A 23,623-nucleotide genomic window follows, 5' to 3' on the forward strand; every position below is an offset into this window, starting at 1 on the left:
TTTGAGGCGAAGTATAATTTATTAATCACAATCCTTCCTTTTTATAAAATTAAAAACTAAACTTGACTAATACGACATTACGAGAAACATATTTTATCCGCTGATTGAAACGGAGCTGCGAAGGTTAAAGGAATAATTGCCCATAGAGGTATCTGGGTTTTAATTTGTTCATTATTTAATTTAGATATTTTTTTAAAATATACCGCATTAAAATGAAGTAAGATTCGTTGCCCAAATTTATTATTATACCACCTATCAATATTATATAAGACACTGTTGGCTCAAAAAAACGTTTTTCTATTCAGTCTGTATTTCCTTTTATTTAAAACCTCTTCCGATCAGTCATTTTACAGCGGGATGTCAAATAAAACTCCAAAGTCCAAAAGCAGTGACGTTTTTATTTTTTTAATCTTAGCATATCTACACGCAACTGTCGACTCTCTTTAATCTATATTAGATTGGTGACATCGGCTTCAAACTACACAATATATAAATATATATATGTCAAACGATTAAAAAATGTACATCTCTTAGTATTATTGCATTTAAAATCCTTCAGCGAGCTCCGTGAACGCATCCAAACGCGTCTCGTTATGATGCGGTCCGATGTCACTCGTGTACGGTAGGTATTACAGTAGGTACTCGTATGAAATACAAACAGGACGCAGCGCGTCGTCGGTGTAAGCATATCACAATAATAACTACATTCGAAGTTTATATTAAAAATCACAACGTCCTTTATCGTTCGTTACGAACACACACCGTTATAATATTTAGAATCAATCAGTTCGTTATCAATATAATGACACGTGCGCCAATTTGACGGCCAACAACCCGATATAAAACTTATATCTAATAAACTTATTAGAAAAATTAAGATCTCAGCTCGCGCGGCGGCGGGGCGAGCGCGCGGGCGCCTAATGACTCGACTCGAACACAGCACGCGCGCGCTCGACTGCGCCAGACACGCGAAGCTATCGAAAACGTGTTTAACAAATGGGACAAATTAAATATAAAACAACAATTTTTATTATATATTTTTTGTTTTTTTTTTTACTAATTTTATAACCAAACCGTCCAGTCCCCGGTACTGGGACACACATGCCGTTCTCTAGCGACACTTCACCGACTCTCTGTGAGCGAGCGTCACCTAAGGCATCACCTGTGCGTAACGATTCAAAACCTTTTAAAGAAAATTGATTTTTATTTACATCATCGTACGATCTATAATAACTTCATTATTTATTGGTATATTTTACAATAATCCCCCCTGCCCCCTCCGCCGCCGGCTCCGGCGCCAGAACACAGTGTTCCGAATGCCTCGCCTCGCGCGACCTCCGCGCGTGAGCCATGCACACGGCGCCGTCTCGCCACGTCTTTACTACTATATAATATTCAGTCCAATAAATCGATTGCGACATCGCTACAGGCAGAGAGGAAATGTGGTGACGCAAAGACGAGAGTCACCACGCGGGAGGCCGGAGGAGACGCGCGGTTAGCTCAGTTAAACCTAGGGTTAGTACACGACCGACACTCCCCGAGGAAATGTTTACTACCATGAACACTGAGGAGGAGGACGCGACACGATCCCGTCATTATCATCCATGGATCGCATCGTCCCCGATCGACGGTCCGAGTCCTCGCGGCCGCGATCGTTTCTATTTTTTCCCGGGCTTCACACTCTGTTCCGGGGGAGCCACGGCCTCCCCGGCGAAGGGTCGTCGGGGGGCGGGACGCTCTCCCGGGGCTCCGGCGTGAATCCCGGGGGGTGGCGGGAGCTCCTCTGGGGAGACCGGTACAGTTGAGCGCGAGGATAGTACGGAGTGGGGTACACCGGCGGGGACACGGGCCGGGCCGGGAGGTGCGAGTACAGGTGCGGCTGCGAGGAGTACGGCGCGGAGTACGTCAAACCCAGACCGGGGGACGGGTAGTGGGTGTGGGGCATCGGGGGGGCGGGGAGGTACGGGCGGGACGGGGGAGGAGCGGGCCGAGGCAGGGGGTGGTGGCTGTACGACGGAGGGTACAAGTAAGGGAAGGGTTGGCGATAGGCCGGCTGGAGCGGAGACCCGACCACGAGAGACGCGCAGACGGCGGCGCCCGACACGAGCTGGCGTCGGTCCGGCAACATACAGAGGGGCGGCCGCGGAGCAGCGGGGACCTCCACCGGCTCGGGGAGCAGCGGCACGGGCCGGGACGAGGGGAACAGAGCGAACCCGGGGGGAGGCGGGGGCGGCGGGGCGCGGGGGGCGGGGTGGGCCGGCGGTCAGCGGCGGAGCAGCGCGGGCAGGTCGGCGAAGGCGCAGGCACCGAGGGAGGCGCGCGCCATGCGACGCAGCAGGTCGCGGGAGTGAGACACGCACGCTTCCACCGGGGACACCCACTGCATGCCTCGCCACTCTGCGGAACCACGGACACTCGTCAGATACGTGTTGCGAGTGAGCCGGGGCGGCCGGTCCTCGCATGTCTCACCGAGTATGGCGGAGTTGAGAGCCTCGCACACGGCCTCGCGCCTCACGGGCTCCAGCTGCCAGCCCACCGGACTGTCCCACGGGTTGCTGTACGCGAGGAGACTGAACGCGTCCTGCAAAACCAAAGGTAACATACTAAACTATGTCAAAATACGTGCCATATTCCAAGTATGCACAACCAGCTGCAACCAGCGAACCGACCTCGAGCATCGTCTTGTGGTACTGGTCCTGAGTGAGTTTCTGGCTCATGGCGTACAGCTCCCGACCGAAGGCCAGCATGCGCTCCACCGACGCACGCGAACAGACCTCGCCCTCTACAACGTGCGACACACGACTTAATATTCGTATATAGTACTGATGATAAATATTAGTACGAGAACAGAATGGCGGTGGACTTAGAACGAGGCGAATGATATGTTCGTTTGTAGTAAGTGCGGTTAAGTTCACTGAGGATGTCGAGAGTCCGTGATCGTCGAACGTTGTGCGTCATTAATAATATAGATCATTAAAACACAATAATAAAGAAAATATTAATAATATAATATGCGGGTAATGTAATGACATGCACACCACGCGACACCGGACCTAGCACGCGCGTTAAACCATCCCATTGTATATAGCTACGTTGTTATAGCATGCAGAGGCTGTAGAGGAACACTATCCTGACTGGACAGTATGTTCTTTGTAAAATTATTCAATATCTTCTGTGGACCTAACAGATTAATACAAGTTCATTAAAACACACTTAGGACCAGAAATGTACAATTCAACAGCCGTGCCTCTTACTGCCCAGTATATGGGGTTGAATTTCATATAAAAAATATAGATTTAATGAATAGCATAGTTCTTCACGGATGTTATTATAATAATAAAGAAGTTGCAAAAAAATATATGCAATATACGAGCGACGGAACAAAGCACAGACGACAAATAATATTATGGACAAAATAGCAAACGATACCGAAAAGGCAGAAGTAATGATTATATAAGATCCAGAAACACGAAAAAAAATGATATAAGATTATTACTCACGACAGACAAAGAAATTATAAGGATTCTAAAAAATAAATAAACGAACAGGAAACAGGTGAAGGAAACGACATGTGACATCAGTAGTTAATTTAATTTATATTAGGCAAAGAAATGGTTTGTACCGTCACAGGAGAAACTACAGCACAGCTCATATTAGACAAACAAAGTTTTGGAATTGATGAAGCAAATGTGATACACGAGAAGAAAAGGACTAATAGCTGAGCGGCAGAAACAGACACGACACTGAACATGGACGGAGAGACGGAGGAAGTGACGAAGATACGTGTGGCGACTATAGAGGTTACGTAGGACAGATAACATCCTTACGGCAGAAAAACAGCAAGCAGTGAAAGCTTGCTCATGGCTTTGTACAGGAAGAACGCTCATATTGGAACAGGAAAAGGAAGTATACAATAAAGTGTTGGGCAAAATAAGAGTGAAGCCACAATAAATGAAAAATCTAGTGAAATAGAAATTAAACGAGATATTGGGTAGCGTCTGCTGCTAACCAGGTTTTGTAATCAAAGGTTTTACCACGTGAGCCCAAGAACTACCATTAAACCTTCACTACATTTGTTATCTCACTGAGCCTACACACAGGAAGCACGCTCTACAAACAACAGTATTGCGGTAGAGTTTAAAGTACTCTTTAAGTTGGCTTGTGAAAGGGAATTTATTATAGTATGTGATTGTTCCTCACGTCCTAATCTGTTGGGCGCTGCTCTAATGTAGACGCATTGGATCGTCTTCTCTATTAACTTTTGGTCTTTGTTAATATGACCACATCTGCCTTTCTCTGGACACGACACAATTTAAATCTTTGTTCATTGTCCAATAGCAGCCAATTTGTTCCTTCGCACTTTTCTGGCTTAACTACATATATCTATCTGGGACGCCCTACCACAATTCATTCAAAGCAAATATTTAAAAAATCTGTCCGTAAATACTTTTGTGAATAATGATGTGCTATTAATAGTTATTATTATTTTGTTAAAAAGTTGTTAAAATTAGTTTTTCTCGCCTGTGATTACTTTATTATTATTCACGATGCTTCAGCATAGAGCCGCAAAATATAGTGGAACGTAGTTTGAAGTAAATAAAATTAATAAACTCGCACAGAGGACTACACACTACAGGCGACAGCAGAGGATTAGACGCTCAAAGATCCAGAGAAGCACAAACATGGAGCCAGGTGGAGATACATCAAGGGGCAGCCAATGAACTGATGCGTGGATGGACTCGTGTAAGTATATAGCGACGGAGAGTGATGAGTGAACAGTAACGAGAGGATGCTGGGTGCCGAGGGTGTGAAGGAGTGAGGGTCCGAGGTCCGTACGCACCGGCAGCCGGCCAGAGCGCGGCGACGCTCGCCGTGACGCCGGGCATGCCCTTCACGGGCGGCAGCGCGCCACCTACAACCGCCCCACTGTACCAGCCCCGCACACCGACAGGAAGCGCGATGTACTCAGCTCATTATATTCCGTACTCCATACAAACATTCACTCCCCATATTTCTCTGTTCCGGCTTGTATGAGCACATCGCGATTACTGCTATAAGCCTTTTTGTCGGATCAGATAAGCCGTTCCAGAGAACGATGGCCTTGCAGCCGAGATGATCAAAAACAAGCGTAGCGACTAAATGCGGTGGGATGCTGTCTACCGGGAGGTGGGACAGATGGAGAGGGCGCTAGCATGCTAAACTAAAACCAGTTAAGAGTGACCTCCGTTCGTTAGTAACGGCTTCTTTATCAGAGATCAAGGTAACAGTATTGTTCGATAACATCACTCAAATATATCACATTTCGTATGACATCATGAGTCTCCCTGTGAGATTATTTCTCATGAAGTCGACCAAAATTTTCGTCACGTATAGACCACGCGTTCTTTACTAGTGTACTATTTCCATACATTTCCGTCAGTACATAGAATTGTACCGGCCAAACTAAGAAAATCACATAACAGTTAGTGCTCTCAGTATTACGTCGGATGGGATGGCGTTAGTATGACCATTGTATGTAATAAAATATAGAGGCAACTAAAAAGCGAGAAGCTCTGTGATGTTGAAAATAATTAATATAAAGAAATAAACGTGGGATGGCGAGATGCAAACAATAGATACAGAGTAGTATCGACCGAGACGTATCACATATTCATATACAGAGGAGCTCGCTCCAGCTGTGGTCGTTGTGAATAAATACTAAACGTCTGATATTAATGTAAAATAAATTTTCCTAATACATCGCGGGTTTATATCCACGTGGTTGCTATACACAACACTGAAAAACAAAAATAGTAACATAAGGATGACGTCACACTTGCATATATAGTATATTTGGGAATAATTATTATTACATGTGCTGTGCACACACACAAGCTCAGGCCCACAGGCGTGTTTGAATATCTCGATGTTGCTCATTTTACGGTACAAATATTCTTTTATGTTAGTCATTCTAAACCCTTTGACTTATTGTCTCGTCTCATTTATCAAGGGATATATATCGAACCTACTTTTGCCCGCGGCTTCGGCCAAGTGGAGGTCAATTTCGTACATTCATTATATAATGTTATTTCTGGAAAAAAACCTGTCTCTCTCTAGGCACGGTTTATGGACAATTATAAATACAGATAATTATAATTAGGGGTTTGGAGTAACAAACAGGCAAACGTACTCAGGCTCGCGTGTACGTTATATTAGGTCCCATATTACAGACACGTCACATGAGCTAGAGAGTCGACACTAGAGTACAGCAAGGTGTGTCTGTGACTCCTGTGAGGGACGTCAGTATATTTAGCACGTGTCATACCGTCGTGAGTGCCGTTGGCCGCCGGCATGTCCACGTCGTGTCGCTCAGCCTCGGGCAGCGCCACGCCTGTTGGATAACATTTTATTAGAGATTACTCTTTATTGTTCATACGGCTAAGGTCACGGGAACCGACTATGGCCACGGAGGCGAGTTCATGGATTTCTTCTTGGACAAACAGTGCAGAACATCTGATGGACTCGTGTCCAGGGAATAACGTCCCGGGATCTGTTCCCCACATAGACATAGTTAGAATTTGACCAACAAATAAGGTGGCCACGAAATGACGCGGAGGAATTCGCTAATTGACTTGAGGAACAAGTCCGGAGCAGTCGTTGATGGTCATTTTGCTGATATCGAAATTGATATAGAATACGCTTAAGAAAAGTCTTCACGGAAATATATTTAAGGAGTACTCAGCAACAGGTTTCATTTATGCATGAATATGTCCCCAAAGAGATAATATTAGCGACCCATCCTCCTAAGAAAGTTACACGGAACGCCTCGTCATAAAAAAAGAAGCTGATCTATGAATGATCATTGCGAAGTATCCAGGTGACACAGGATGGGAGCCGCCACACACAGCTACCAGAACATCCGAAACTATGGACATATGAAAGCCGTTTTGATTTAATGGACTACCTTAGGAGGGATACGTCACGGACGTGACCAGGTAGTGACGTGTTAATGGTGTCTTGAAAGTTTAACTTCCAGATATGATTGAAGTCGCGCGTGTCGGTAACTCACTGAAGAGGGAAAACCGCGAGCGTAGAAGACTAACACTCAGATCATTTTCCAACGTTCTCACCGTTAGTGTGCGCATGTTCCCCATTGGCGGGCGCGCGGCTCGTGTGCGAGATGACGGACGTGGTGAGGTCATCGCCCCCGGCCACTCCATCCACCGCCGCTCCCTCCCCCGTCTCCTCCCCCGGTCCGGCCTGCTCCGGGTCCGCGCACAGCGCGTCCGTGCCGTTCACCATCTCTACGAACTGGCGGCACTTCAGCAGAAACACCAGCTCGGGGTCTCTCTCCAGCAGGCCGGGGTACAGCCGCCGGGACAACTCTACCGCCTCACCGATTCGACCTGACAATACCAGCTTCGATATCCCTGGAACGCACAAGAATTAATTTGATCACACAGACACAGGTCAACTGAACACTTGGAGTTATATTCAAGCAAGTGGGTTAAGTGAAGGAAACCTCCGTCCGGCCCCTCTCTCAAGGGTATCAAGTTAATGTATATGATATCATACGTTGTCTATTTTTGATAGAGGCGATGTCCTCGTCGATGGTCTGGCCCGTGGCCCGTGAGAAGGCCTGCGCCGTGCTGCAGTACCCGTGATGCACCAGGTACGACGACACCATCCTAGCACACGAGCTCGTTAGTGGAGCTTTAATATATATATTCATGGACACAGAATCACCCCAATTTTTTCCGTTTCGTTATCTATACACTGATCCTCCCCAGTCACCCCGCGCGGAAGGATAGTGACCCCGTCGTACCTGTGCAGTACTTGTTGCCACTGCCCCTGCTCGGTGGGCAGAGGGAAGTCGTCTATGGCGAGCCGAGTCCGCGCCCGCAGCTCCCTCAACATGTCCTCGATGTCGAACACGAACGGCTGCTGGCCGAAGTTAGCGTCCACCACCTCGCCCGGCGTCTGGAGGCCCACCGTGGGGTATAGGTTCGGCTGCAATCGAGAGCACGATACACGTTAGTTAATCTAATCTATAAGTAACTCTTCGTCTTACAATATGAATTGCCTTTAAGGTAGGAAGGACTTGGACAGTGCATTTACGCCCTTTAGTTTCAATTCCACACACACTTATATGGAATTATAGACAATTATTACCCAGTTTTCAGTTAGAAGATATATGATAGTATGTTATCGACTGACCGGCAGTCCCCTGAAGGCGATCCCCAGGTGGTGCCCGTTCTTGGTGTAGAAGCAGGTGTTGTCGACGAGGTTGACGCCGCAGCCTATGACGTCCCCGGTGGTGAAGGTCGGCCCGTACGGCTGCCCCGTCCCCGACGAACAGAACGAGTGCCCGTCGTCACCGTGGTAGCCGTACGAGTGCTTATCCCAACCTTGACAAGGTCACCGCATCACATATACCGTATAATTCGTAAAAGAAACTATCTTTTATTTCAACAGGACATGCCTTTAAGTGATCTCAATTTAACGGATACTGTAATTTGCACCAAAGAAGGGTTGCATGATTCGGTGACTAATAATTTGATTTTGAAGTAACAAATAAACTGTATTGCCAGTTTCATGTATGTATAATTATATAAAACTAATCAAAAATCGTCGCTAGATGCTAATCTCAGGTGTTTTAAGATAATTTATGTTCAGTACCAGGAAGCCGGTTCATGTTGACTCCGTGCGCGGAGAGCCCTATCCCCATATATCCGTCTCGGCCCTTAGACACGATCCGCACCTCGAAGTAGTACAGGCCACAGGCGGCCGGGATGGGATGGGTCGCGCGGACACTGGCCGCGTCCTTGTGGGTCTTGCCATGACCTGTAAACCGACATGCAACATACATACATACACACACTCACACACATACACTCGTGTGTGAGTGTGAAACACTAGCGTGTCTCATATGTACTTTGCATTTAATAATAATAACGCTTTAATAATACATTACTCAATCACGTTGTGATAAGAGCTGTGTGTGATAACAGAAGCTATTATTAGTAATATAATATATGTGTAAGCAGGAAGTATTGAATACAATAACGGACGTGTGTCGGTGAGGAGAGTCGCGGGAAAAAACTTGTATTAAAATACATGGAGCGTAGAGCGATGATGATATTGGAAACAAAGGAACAATACATTCTTCATTACTATTTTACACATGAACCTAGTTTTACCATTTTACTAAGATACAATAATTAAAACTTGTATTACTATGCACAATTATTTACATACGTTGTCGTATTTAAATAGAGCGACTGTTAGAAACGATGACGTCTGCAGGTCTGTTCCTTTAACAGCTGACATACATATATAAACTGATGGATTTGACATTGACACGCGCGAAGCCTGGCCTAGCTTATGGTGTTGTAAACAAACCTCTTCATATCATTTATTAGTATAACAGTTGAGTGTGAACAAAACAAAACTTGTAATATGATATACAAACATCACGAATCCGTTGCATTAGCTGGGATCGAATTAAACGAGCTAACTGCGTAAAAAAATCTATTCATATATATTTATGAGCGTAAAAGAAAATAAAATTGGAATTTACCTCAGGTTTGCTTGAATGTTAAAAACATAAATATAAGACATACGCCGAAGCCAAATACGCATTAATAAAGCGTGGCAATGTGTTAAATGTTAATGACCTCACAATCAAAATATAAACGAGATTTATTCAAGAACGTATGAATATTAATATCATCGTTTGGTTTCCATTTCCGTTAAGTTGATGTTTTATTCCGGGTGGGATCGTCCTCTCTATAGCCGTGGTGTATGTATGTAGGTATATTTTAAAATCTCACAACGATTCCTCGCCGCGACCCGTTTGTCTGCGCGTGCGCAGGTTAACGGACCACGTGTTTATACAACACAAATAACACGAACATCGTGAACATGGCTCGTCGTACGATTTATTAATAATAATTGACTCACTTTGATTAATTTAAAACTTTGAAATACTTCAAAAATATTCTTACTTTGACAAATATTTAAATAAAGTTTTAAGTACATATTATGCTGCACTAATGGTCAAATTTAAGATGTTATACAAGTCTTTTGTATCTTTGATAAAAATGGTCCTATCATTTTAATAAAGAAAGTAGTCGGACGGCTCAAATTTGTGACTTTCAGATCGTGTAAAAAAAACTTTTTTGGCACATAAATACATTGGCACAAACTAAAAAAATGATACGATCGTCTCGCTGAGTTATCAAAATTTTATATTAAATGTATCATTATAATTATCATTTTGTTTATCTTTATCCCAGAAAGATTCGCTCAGAAAAATTGCCTTTAACCTCCTTCACCACATTGTATATTTGTTTAGAGATATTCATTAAAATTGCTTTTTTTATGCAAAATCCAAAAATATGTAACTTAAGCTTCACTTTTATTTTTAAATTGATTCTCTTTCGCTGATTCTTTATTATATTTGTTCTTTCAGTGTATTAATATTACAGCCATTAAAAAATACCAAGTTAAACATTTTCTTATACTTTATTTATAGTAGTGTAAAACATTAATCGAAACACAATGCTTTATTTAATACATATCAAATATTATGAACTCTCAGGCGTTCGTATGTGCGTATATTAATTTGTGTTCACGTTTCACGATGCATCCTGCGGGCGGAGAATTCCGAATGTTTCGCGAGTTTAAATATTTGAAGGTCGCTTTCATTCGGTAACATTATACGTTATGCGATATATATAAGTATTATTAATTTTACTCAAGAGCAACCAAACGAGATCACGTCTATCTTATTTTTCTATCCTCGTCAGTAAACGTAGTGAAGACGAAACCATAAAAAGTGAACGTCCGTCTAGTGTGGTGTAGTGAAGATTTTTAAATGAATTTTATTATTCAACTTTTTCATAAAATTAAAAACTTATCGAATCTGGGCACGATTACTCAATTGGTAAATCAAGTAGACCGTGATTATCCGGGGTAGCAGGTTCAGATCCTGGTCGCGTCGATGATTTTTCCGTTCTTTCGTCCAATAGAAATTATACCAATATTAGTTCAAGATCTCCTTATTGTTAAAAAAACAAACATACAGAACTTCTTCACCACCAAACATATACTCTATTACATATGTTACTGAAATACATGTTTACTGGATGTATACTTTAAAAGACTACAGTATTAACTGGAAGACTAATACATACAAACAATGCACGAGTTATAAAATACGAGTATTACTTCACCCGTGACAGACGGACGTCAGGTCTGTTGATATTAACATCTTAATGTGAGATGAATGACGCGCTCGGGAATAATTAAAACTAACCCGAACAGTTGGAGTTTGGAACAAATGTACAGTAAGCGAACGTTCACATCAGCTATAGAGACATCGATACTTACTCTTATACACACCGAGACCGAATTAGAGTAGTCGTTTGGCCTTTCTTATGCCATTTGTTAAACGTTCTACGGCCATTCGCTGGCTGAACGGCGTTGACATCAAAGACCGTTATGTTGTTGATATACATCGAGTCGACCGTGATATTTATAGTAAGGACTGCACGATATGCTACTATATTGTGGTTCATCGACAATACTCGGTGATGTAAAAATTACAATTTACATTAAACACTCGATTGAAGGCGATGTGATTGGAGAGAGTACACGTTGAAGGTTCGCGAGCCCTGGCTTTAACGACTTGTTGCTATGGAAAATGAAATTAAATATACAGTTGGCAAGATCACAAACGATAGGATGACAAACCATATAGCTTTATACATATATATAACGTCCAATATAGTTCATAATATATTAATGTTATTTAAATTACAATCGAGTTAATAAATTACTATAGAAAACTATAATTCTTTAAGCAATTAAGACATTAGACAGGTGGTGCTATTAATGAGATTATTACAAATCAACATTTGAGAAGCAAATGAAATGTTAGTAAAAATAAAAACGATATCAAAATTCACACAACAACCTTTTTATAGCTAAGACTAAGGAAACCAATGAACAATAAGAATATGTTTAACGGAGTGTATACATAGTACAAGTTGGTATCGTCACACTGCGTACGCAACGTTTGACGTTTCACATTCGATGACCGACGTTAATGTTATGTCTGAATATTTATATATTCACGCTCGTAAGTAGTGTGACGATGCCATCTAAGAGTAAGGTATAGGAAAAAAAACAGTAAACTTATAATATAGATTGATATCAGAACATCCAAAAAGTAAAAAACACAAGCGTGTTTATGTTTGATATTCTTTCTTGGCAGCTGTATCTTGAATTACAACCGTTGCATTTGCGCTACTTATTATGAACAGATCTGTTGTAAGGTTTCAAGTCACTCGCTTCTTATTAAGATTGCCGAGATAGTTACGTCTGAACGACGGATTATATTTACCGCTATACGAATTCTCAACATGTATTATGTAGAAACAAATATCTCGTTTGCAAATTAATAATAATTCAAAGCGACCTTATGCCCTTGTCAGATATGAACGTTTTAAACGAGCCCATGCACCGGACATGTTTCAATGGAAATAAGTAGTAATTCTTAATTTATTAGATATACAAACTAACATACTCTAGATATTCCAAGCGTGTTTGTGAAAGCGATTCCGTTATGGTGATAAAATATATTCTTAGAAATATGACAACAACAATGTGATATAAAAAGCATGCTATACCGAATCGCAAGAAAATATGTACTTTTTTTTCCATCTACACAACAGTCGTGTTACTCAGCGATAGTGTTATTGGGTATATACAAAACATTAGCCTAAGGAAGACAGCGTGATCATAAATCAACAGAGGTCTCACAATACCTTTATAGTTGTACACGTATCGATAACTTTCAGTTCCAACGTTCAAGGAAACTCTTGTGAGGGGAAATGCAACACCTCGGTTAAATTTAATTCGTACTCAGGGAGCATCTCAAACATAAAGATAACCCAGTAGAACAGAGCTGGTGAACTTATAACGACTGGTAAGATCTGGAGAAAGAACATCGGAGTACCGAGCACTGTTCAATGAAGACATTGTCAATATATAATCCACCACAGAACAATGATGGCAAAGCGCTTCTAGAACCGGAGCTGATACAGAGTAGGGTAAAGTTCACAAGCCCTGTCCCGTGAGGAGCTTATCCAGGTGTGTATAGTAAACGTACGATACATCCAGAGTCGTAAGTGGAGGTAGGGCAGGTGGGGTCTGCGACCGGGACCCTGCGCCCCACCTTATAACAGATAAACAAAAATCCAGATCCATTAAAACAGTTCCACAGTCCGCGCCCCATACACCACTTACGCGTCTGGCTGCTCGACACTACTCCTCACACATCCAATCTCCAGCCCGGATTTTAGCGATAACATTTTAGTATACATATAGAATCAGCGTTAGCTTTTATCGAATAGCTGGTGTACAGAAGCTTTAGCAGTAGCGGTGGTCATGAGGGATGCGTTGTTGTCAATACGCCATGCGACATCCTACCGGCGAGCTGCCGGGGCGCTACCGGGGAGCTACCGGCGACCGAGCGTCAAGAGCATAGTGGTGCCATGGAGCCGACTTCATTAATGGCTATAATTATAACTATACTATACATATTACTACTTGTACTATTCAGCACTTTCTTGGCATCTAAAAAGTGCTATCCCTAATACGATACAATATTTAATTGACGTCAAGAGAGTAAATTCCACAATCACAATTAAAGTCTCCCCTCAGTAGATCATTTCTGGTAAATGTAATGAAGTTCCAAAACCGAATATTCTGACTTGGTCAGGTAATCTCTACAATTGTTTTCTATCCCGGTTATCCCTATGAGAGCCGATCTGTTGTAAATGCAACGTCAGCTTTACGTGTTATTAGAATGAATGTAAATATAAAATAATAACCGCATGAGATTTTCGGAGGTCGCCGTCTTGTGGAACGATTAACAACTCTGTTGAAGACGGCTGGGTGCAGTGACTTGTTCTAATTCACTGTATATTACGTCCGCATCACTCTACAGCTATTTTATTTAAATGTTACCGCATGTAATATTATATTAAATTAATTTCTAGACTAAACGTAATCTTTTTATATAAGAGAATAGTGGGTCAATAAAAAAAAATAATTATTATTGAGCAATCCAATTGATTGATTTTTGTTATAATTTCTCTATTCCTTTTTAATGCTTTAAACTAACTTTTCTGTGAGGATTCCCAAAGAATGTGTTGTATTTATGGGCGGTACTATTACTTTTTTAGGTAAAAATTTAATTTTTTCTTTGGTCTACTTGTTTAATTATCTCCTGATTTTAAATAACACGAGCAATAATATTTAAATACACAGCAATCCTATGAACGTATTCTTAATATGTAGGTACTCAAATATTATGAAGTCATTAATATACAAAAAAAACATACATAAAGCAAACAATTTATTCGTTCATGCGGTTGTAACTGACAACCGAGAAACATTAGAATTTTAACGTATTATAAATGTCTACGTAAAATATATTTCCCAAATGTTTAGTTCCTATTGGCCACATCTATCAGACCCCGTCCACATTTCATATATACATCATGCTTTCCTGATTACAACTATGATCATCGATCTCTCGACTCATTAATAAATATAATCAATCTATATGATCAAATAATAAAGGTTCAGAATCGCGTGACGCACACGTGGGAGAACAAGCAAGCATTGATAAAGGAATAATAAGTTAAATAACATATTACTTTGTAGAAAGTTATGTTATGAACAATTAAAAAAAAAATAGATTCCTCAACGAACCGTTACCTTCAACTTTAAGAGGTAACCGTAAATTTAAGGGCTTAGGATATAAAATTATTTATCATTACATTTGATACTAAACTTTATTTGGTAATCGAAGATCACATTCACATACAAGGACGTCTCTTTAAAATTTACACGCGAAGGAATATCTGTGGTTTATAAAGATATTGATTGACTCAAATAGTTCTCTCGTCAAAACTGAATAGATTAATTAAAATTAACCTTTAAAAAAAGACACATTTTTACGTAATGCAACGTTTTTGCCGTATGTCACTGATACGATTTGATTACGCCAACGAAGCAAACGAAGCGGACGAAGCAACAGGTGCCAGATAGTTTCAAATTTAATTAGTACAAAGAAGTCTTGGAATGAATTCGAGTGATTTAATATATTAAGTAATCTCTTTAAATGTTATAATATGCCATTGATAACATAACAATTTACTACAAACATCACAATATATTTGAAGGCCATACACGTATTATATATTTCGTATAAACTTTATCACACTTGCGCATTTAATCAGGACGAACTAAAAATTAAATCGATTAAATATAAGAAGAGAACGGCATAAAATATCATATGAGAAATATTTCTCATGGCTCGAAGAACATTTCGTTCACGCCATTAAGTCACAAGCAACACCAAGTAAAACGACTTTCACTATTACAAGCGACTCACCTTCGAACTTACATAACAATAACATTACAATTAAATAACAAGTTTAAAATATATATGTATCACAGACTCAAGTGACCTGAGACAGAACAGTTGGTGTTTAAGAAAATAAGTTGGTCAGTTTTAGCGACATAAGCAAATCCATGTTTACATCTCGACAGACGAATATTTATAATAAGTTCTGGATCTAGAAGGATGCGTCCGTAGTGTTGAGAATAAAGTCTCTATGGATCTGAATATTGGACAATAACAACATAACATTATATCCCACAGACCGTTACTAACTGAGTATACTCACTAATAAACAGTTAGTTATAGTTTTACGCCTGGTGATAGCACACACGCGAAAATATACCTTAACATCAATGGATAGTATTCAGTGTTAAATGTAGACGAGGACCTGCGATCAAACTTGAACCGTATAACGTGAGGTTAGAGTTTGAATATTGTTTTAAGATGTGGGAGGTACACGTGGCGGGCTTGACCTAGTTGGTAGATGCACCATTTCGGTCTCATTTCATGAGGCAGGCCCTTCGCCCCCCACTCTTTGTACGATACATTTAATCTTTGACCGCCTTCGAATTTCATTGCATAGAGTCCACGGAAACGAGATTATTACAGATAAAGGAGAATGAAAGAATAACATCCAGAGGTTAGTGTTGGCGAGCAGCCAGTAGCCTGTTACATAAACTGTTCTAGCCGCTAGGAGGATTAGACACACAGTATTACAAATACTTAAAGTAATTATTATCGAATTTACATTTTAATAGAAATTATAGAAAAAAATCATCGTAGCGAGAAGAACTCGAAGCTGTGAGTTCTGGAATAGTATTATAGCATTCGAGTAGCTTTGTTGACTGAGCTATCGTTCTTGACCGTCGACGGTTCAAACTGAATATTAAATATTTACAATCAATTCACACATCACCAGACGGTGGATACAAAAATAAAATTGTCTTCTGACTAATATTTATTTTATGATTATTGTAAAAGAGCAAGTGCGTTTACGTCTGTATAAATAAATTTTAAACTTGAATGATATGTAAAACAACAGAAATCAATATGCGGTATGAGCCGGGTAGAAACAGCGGGGATTTCAACAGACCCTGCTCAGAAAGACTTCCGAATATTCGAACCTACTTATATTTGACTAAACATATATATTTTTTTCAGTTTTAATTTGACAAAACAAATGTTCACGTTATAAACATTTTTTTGGTATAAATACATATAACACTGGAAAATCGTGCGCACAAATATACTAAGAATCCATAGCAAATCAAGAACCCTTCAAAAGAACTCGCAGATGAACCCTCGCCTGTTTAATCAGCACAACCTCACGATAATTATTCTTTTTAATCTTATTTACTCGCTATCTCATTTATTGTAGAGATATTATCAAATCACATTTCTATCATAAATGACTTAAAGCATAAAATGCATAACATTAAAAAATCTAGATACCCAACATTCAGAATTTTGAAACAATTGACCGAGTACCTCACATGTATACTTATAAAAGTTAAATTAGAAATACATAATCCCCTTTTCTCGGCTTGGCAACAGTCGAGCAACAAGAAAACAGCTATAAAATGATAAATAAAAACCTTGGTTGTTTCGACCCGGGCCAGATCCACCCGCTACAGCACTAGAAGGCACTCGTCACCAATCAATATTACCAATAACTCTCGCGGACCTTATTACGATTCTGATAAGAAAACAAACGGTTATAGATACCTTCAAATACGATTATAAATTATTATAATATTATTTACTATTATTATTATTTTAGAAACCAGCTCTGAAGGCTTTCATTAAATGTTTGAGCATCAGCGATGAGAGTCACTGTGAAACAAGACCATAACATTATGTAGCGGATATCAGAACGCTTCACGAGTACAGTATTCCTTCAGAACGTCTCCAACACCGTAATTAGGATCAGGCATTCGTTTTTCATTACGACTACTAACCATTTCCTGACAAGCCTTCTTTAATTACAGTTGAAGCTGCTGTATAAATGTTTTATAGTCGTGTCATACTTACGAGCTAATTTAAAGAATACTAGCTGAATGATTCGAAATTATTGTTCCGTTATCCTGCAATTTACCAAAATAGGTTGGATAGTTTGGATACTTGTACGAGAAAAAATACACAAACAAACGATATACTAAGACAGACATTTTATGTGCAATAAGTACTTATAACGTTTGTCTTATAATAAATATAAAACAAACCCACGAGCCGTCTGTGAAGTCGTCTGTCCTGAACTTACATATGTAAATGTCAAACGAACACTACATTTAATAAGATTCCCATCCCTACATAAATCACGAATATTAATAATCTGGACGCGCAGTTGTAATAAAGTCGTACTAGCTAGAGACCGACTGTTTACTTATAAATATAATATCAAAATTATTATAAACAGTCATCTGTATCGCGCAGCTGCTTTTCCGATATTAGCGTGATGTTCCAGAGATTTCATTCTAAATTTTCTAATATAAATTTTAGTTCAAGTATTAATGATAAACAAAAGCATGAATTAATATCCCAGGGCCTCCGGGGCTTACTTACATTTTGAAGGACATAAAATATATAATACCTGCTAGTCAATACTGATGACCAATTCTTAGGAACCAGGTACCATAGATAAGTAAAAATTTTAGTCATTTTACTTATAGTCTGAGGTCAGATTTTTTACGTATGTTGGAGGAAAATTTTGTAGGCAATTTCAAATGCATACTGACAGACACCTTGTGTCGGCAGATTTTTTTTGCCAGATACTTTTAATATCGTCAATGAAATTACAAAAACTCTCATGATTTAAGCATTATTCTGTAATCGTTTGGAAAATTGAATGATAATGAAACATTTAATTATTCATTTTGTCCGTCAGAAAATGAGTTCGGTCTATGGGTCGTGAGATCTTGCTCTACATAGTTTGATGCTAAAAATCATAGTTATAGAAACATCTCTAGACAGTCGTTACGAGGATAACTATAAGCATACATTTTTTTAACTACAGCGTATAATGTAAGATAAGAATATTTTTTTATTATTTAAACTAATTTAAATTCACATCACACGGTTACGAACATTACAGAATAAATAGTACGCCGTATTTGTTGTTATATACAGCGCCCTCCAACACTCTCAGCTCAATTGATCGCTAATATAATAAATGTAAGGAAATTATAATAAAACTCAATAAGCCCATGCCTTAAAATATTAAAATAATTATACTCAAAATAGAATATTTCAATCAAAAAGTAGATATGTAGATAAACAGTGAAATTACAGAAGCAAAAGAGGTTGAAATTGTTAAAAAAATATTGTAAGGTTTATGTCTTTGCCAATGTCTTGACTTTTATATCTGTGAAACTGCGTAAAGCACTCTAGATGGTATGTTTTGTACTATACAGTTGATCATGTTTTATGAATACGAACGTTCAATAGGGTTAAGGTCGAGTGATTTGAAGCCCACAGCAGTATATCTCTGCTGTATGCTTCGGATCCTTGTGATGTCGGAGCTTGAATATCCGACCTGTTAATAATATCTTGGCAGATTGTTTTAAATTTTCGCGTACAATATTACTATAGACCTGTGCTCTCGTTCTGCCTTTAATTATTTTTCAGCTCATGCCATTGCAAGGAAAACACCCCGAACCGTCTCATTTCCACCGAGGTGTTTTACAAAGGACGGAAAATGTTTGTCGCACAAAAAATATCATTTCTACTGAGCCTATTTCTATTTCTTGATGAAATCAATTACCAACTAATTAGAACTTTGAACTATGAGGTATCAAAAAAGAATACTGTCTTCCAAGAATCTATTAGATTATCCGAATACTTGTGAGCGATTTGCGAGTCGCCTGAGGATAGTATCAGAAATCAGCAACCGAGATTCCCGCTTTCTTCACCTGTTCTGTAATCTCTGACCGCATACTTGTGTTTGTTTTTACAATGTCACACAATTTTTTAATAACAACAGCAGTACCAACTCCTGGACTCTGGTCTATCTACAAGGTTAAGACTTCTAATTTTTGACTAACTTTAAACAATTTTGTCATCACATTGTTTTCACGCATCATCTTAGTTATTTCTGCTACAGTTAACTTTCACCTCAGAGTCGTTAATAATTCAGAAACAGTTAAATCATCATACAATATAATATACAAGTTTAAAACCGCGAGAGTGTCGGAACTTGTTAAAAGTTTCCTACTTAGACTGACTTTTAATGATTATTACTAAAGAAAACAAAATTAATTTCGGGGAGTTTTTTAATACACGCATTAGAATGCTGTATCCGAACCTAAATAGTAAACAGTATTTTAAAAACTAGGTGACGTCTTTGTTGAGAGGAATTAATTACGAAAACCTTTTGTAGGACCCTGTATCTGTCATATACTAATTGCATAAATTAATAATCGTAAAAAAATACAAACAAATTTCTATTATCTTGTGACATAACCGTCTCTATTCTAAAACTTATTTCGGTGATGCCGCAGCCGTTGTATCCCACGGATCTGGTTCCTCGTGAATTTTTTATATGCGACAGTACAGAGACCATCTAAGCACAGCTCTGTGCTACGATTGAGAACATAAAGATAGCATCGTAGGAGGAGTTTTACAAGATCACAAAATATATACATTTGGAGTGCTTTGAAGATTTAACTAAGCTTTAGTATGAGATTATAGTATAAGGGGTCTTTGATGGGGACAATATTGATATTCAACAAAAATTTAAAAAGTAAAAATACAGGACATTTATTGAGCAAAAAATGTAAAATGCACGAGAATGAATCCCTTGAAATCTTCTATTATATGGCGACAGTTCTTTATAAATACTTTTAAACTGACAGATCTACAATATAATTATATATTCATAGCTAAAACATACGGTAAAAAAGTTAAATATACTTTTGCTCATCTTAATTGATAATTTCAACTGTACTAGAGGAATTGGGAAGATATCAGAATAGAATACTAGAAGTTCACACAGAACTCACCTACAAACACTACTGGGACTTGATTAGGACACGAAACGAAATCGCAAAGCAAAAAAATACAGTCTATCTGCATAGTTCATTTTCTTAACTAAGTCGAAAGATAATGATATCTAAAACTTTCGCGTATATTCATTTCAATAAAACTAATATTTTCAGATGTACTACGAGTTTTTTACTGTTTTGAACTACACACTCCCGACGTTTCGCTTCCTTTGCAGCAACTGTGGATTGCTCGAAAGAATTGTAATTTGTAAACTTTAAAGAGCAAAACATTATAATACGATACTTTACTATTTCAATTGTTTCATATTATTTGTAGTCACTCATTTCTGTGTTCATACTGAAGGTGAATAATTTGGGAATTATTTACCTACGATCAATTTGGTTCGTCTCATCAGACGTCAAATTTATAAATAGCCGTCAGACAACAAAGGGCACCCCGAAATATTGTCGTCCGAACACCCGGCCCAGGTTACTGCACCACGGTCTGGAGTCTAGACGGTTCAAGTCAACAACCGTGACGCTCAATACATTACGATTCTATCACAATCAAAGTTTACCCCCCCCCCCCCACTTAGGACGTCTAACTCCGCATCAATACCAATGAACACTATTTTTCATTTTAGCACTCTTAAACATTGACTCCTGTATAAATATAATGTTACCTAGTTGTGAGAATGTGTATTAGCTTATAACTTTTTGAATCTTCCATCCATATTCATTGCAATTAGTCATCTTTTGATATGATGAAGAGACAAAACAATAATAGACTAGTATTAATAACAATTATCGCTTGATCTTATTAAATAGTGTAAAATGTGTAGATGAGAAGTAAAAAATGGAAAAAAAAAGTTTTTACCACCAAAGATGTATAAAAAAATTAATATATATATTTAAATTTGGAACATAAGTAAGAAATAATAGATTTAGATAATTTTCTTCTACCATTTTTTTTGAATTCATAAAAGGAGATTTGGAAAATATTAAACATTTTTTATATAAAATGTTACAATAACAATTATTACAGTTTTATCGATTATCATTAAATACAATTAATAATGAAGACACAAAAGTTTAATGTATCAGTTCAACATTTAAATGAATTTTAAAGCACAACACATACAGCCAACATTATCAAATGCTCAAATCTTAAATATCTCATTGTGAATGAAAGCACTACCATGATCTATTCAGCCAATCTCATTTGAGTTTAATATTAGAAAGATGCAACTCAATATAAAAAAAAGGTTAATAAGTTGGAATACTTGCATAAAATGATAGACAACAAGTAAATACAAATGTCTTTAGTAATGCATATAATATTATACTGTATTAAACTCAATTAGTTTGTGGCAGCTACAGATAGATGTAAGGTTATTTAAAATATTTTATATGTATATATATATATATATATATAGGTATATATATATAAAGTATTTTATATGTATATATATATATATATATATGTGTATATATATATATATGTATATATATATATAAAGTATTTTAAATAATATATATATATTATTCTTTACGTAAATAATTGTAACTTTCAAAGATCTAATTCATATTGATATTACTTATATTGTATTAGGCCATGTCGGCCCAAATTGCATTGTAGGTTAACAACCAATATTGCCATTATGAAAATTGTTTGAAATGATATGATATACTTTTACTATTACTTAAAGTTTGTATATAACAAATAAGAAACCATCTAGTTGAAGTGTCACCACGTAACCAGAAGATGACAAGCTGAAATTCATCATAAACCCATGAAAAAAAATGCAAAACTTGCATTTATTATATTGGAATAAAGTTTTAGTATCTGGTAGATAAAAAATTTTTAGGCTAACCACACAACCATACCAGCTGGCCAAATTCAAACAAAAATTTGTCAGACAAAACCTAATTAAAATTTTTGTCTTATATTTTTCAGTTCACACCATATATCTTTTACACTGGTCTATAGCTAACCTATTTAGTAAAGAGTATCACAATAAGTGTAAATATCAGTTCACAATAAAAATTATATTTGAAAAAATCATATCTATATCACACTACTTAAAAAAAGACATAACATTTTTTTTTTATATCATTCATTCAAATTGGATTCAAATAAGTTATGTTAAGCTCATGACCTATTATGAATAAAACAAAGATGTCTGAAGTCATATACCAAGTGACTAACTGATTGGTGCTTGAAACAAGTCACACCAAGCATTTCATATTACAATATTAATATTAAAATTAAGTGTAATTCTAATGTTACAGATAATTAAAAAGCATTACTTGCAATATTTCATAAATGACCTTTAATAGTAATGTCCTCAATTTAGCTATAAACATTTTTTTTATCTACTTATAATCAAATTGTCCCACTTCAGAAAATATAACAAAATTAACACAGGTATGCAATAAAAATTGTTTATTTTATATGAGTGGTAACATATTTTTTATAATTATAAATACCTTTGAATACTGAGTATTTTTTTTACTGTGCCTACATATGGCTATCTACGCATCAGAGTAACTAATAAATATCGAGTGGTAATGATAACCAAATGTTATTTTCGAACTATTGTCTGCCATTTCTACTGAGGAGAGACCTTTTAAGTATCGATACATTTTTATTTAATTAAAGCACGACACTGGTTTAAACAGAAGGCGAAAATCTTTTTTAAGGACATGAATGCCTAATAAACAAAGGTACAATTCATTTTTGTATGTTGTCTGAAAATATACGATCAGCTGATTTCTTTGTTTGACTGATGCTGGCTTCTAGCGCCTAACATTACGACGAAATGTTGACACGTCAATTATTAAAGTTATATTATACATAAAACAAACCCTAATAGGTGATATGAAACTACTTAAAAGTAAATTGTTAAAGAGTTTTGCGAATAACTAATCCATAAACAAACCTTGCAACTTACCTTTGTAGTGTACTCGTAGATTATTTTGCGACAGCCCGATGTAACTAAATTTGTCTTTTGTGCTCCATGATCTTGGCAGTGGTGTCTCATCTTCGTTCACATTTGGATAAAGCAATTTTAAACGATCTACATTATCACTTTGAACTTGATTTTGGGTATCCATCGTCCCCCGTCCACTACCCATCGCAGCCATTTCTAATTTCCGTATTTCATTGCCTGTCAATGACGTC

General features: G+C 38.0%; 2 protein-coding genes across 3 annotated transcripts; both read right to left on the reverse strand.

Moving 5' to 3' along the window:
• Positions 1 to 1,675: 1,675 nt before the first annotated feature.
• Positions 1,676 to 2,128, reverse strand: LOC133320306 (uncharacterized). Its single transcript, XM_061528270.1, has one exon. The coding sequence runs from the start codon at positions 2,126 to 2,128 to the stop codon at positions 1,676 to 1,678; it is 453 nt and encodes a 150-aa protein (XP_061384254.1).
• LOC116771632 (ran-binding protein 9) lies at positions 2,119 to 23,612 on the reverse strand. 2 transcript variants are annotated; one of them, XM_061528263.1, is made up of 11 exons: positions 23,394 to 23,612; positions 8,659 to 8,823; positions 8,197 to 8,387; positions 7,805 to 7,989; positions 7,555 to 7,667; positions 7,110 to 7,409; positions 6,305 to 6,370; positions 4,841 to 4,912; positions 2,670 to 2,782; positions 2,470 to 2,581; positions 2,119 to 2,397 (listed from the first exon to the last, which is right to left on the reverse strand). In XM_061528263.1, the coding sequence occupies exons 1-11, from the start codon at positions 23,584 to 23,586 to the stop codon at positions 2,264 to 2,266; spliced, it is 1,644 nt and encodes a 547-aa protein (XP_061384247.1). In that variant the 5' UTR covers positions 23,587 to 23,612; the 3' UTR covers positions 2,119 to 2,263. The 2 variants fall into 2 exon arrangements, with proteins under 2 accessions (XP_061384247.1, XP_032519409.2); XM_032663518.2 differs by lacking the exon at positions 4,841 to 4,912 and adding an exon at positions 13,157 to 13,222.
• Positions 23,613 to 23,623: the final 11 nt, after the last annotated feature.

Source organism: Danaus plexippus (genome assembly GCF_018135715.1).
Source record: "Danaus plexippus chromosome 16 unlocalized genomic scaffold, MEX_DaPlex mxdp_31, whole genome shotgun sequence".
NCBI lineage: Eukaryota > Metazoa > Arthropoda > Insecta > Lepidoptera > Nymphalidae > Danaus > Danaus plexippus.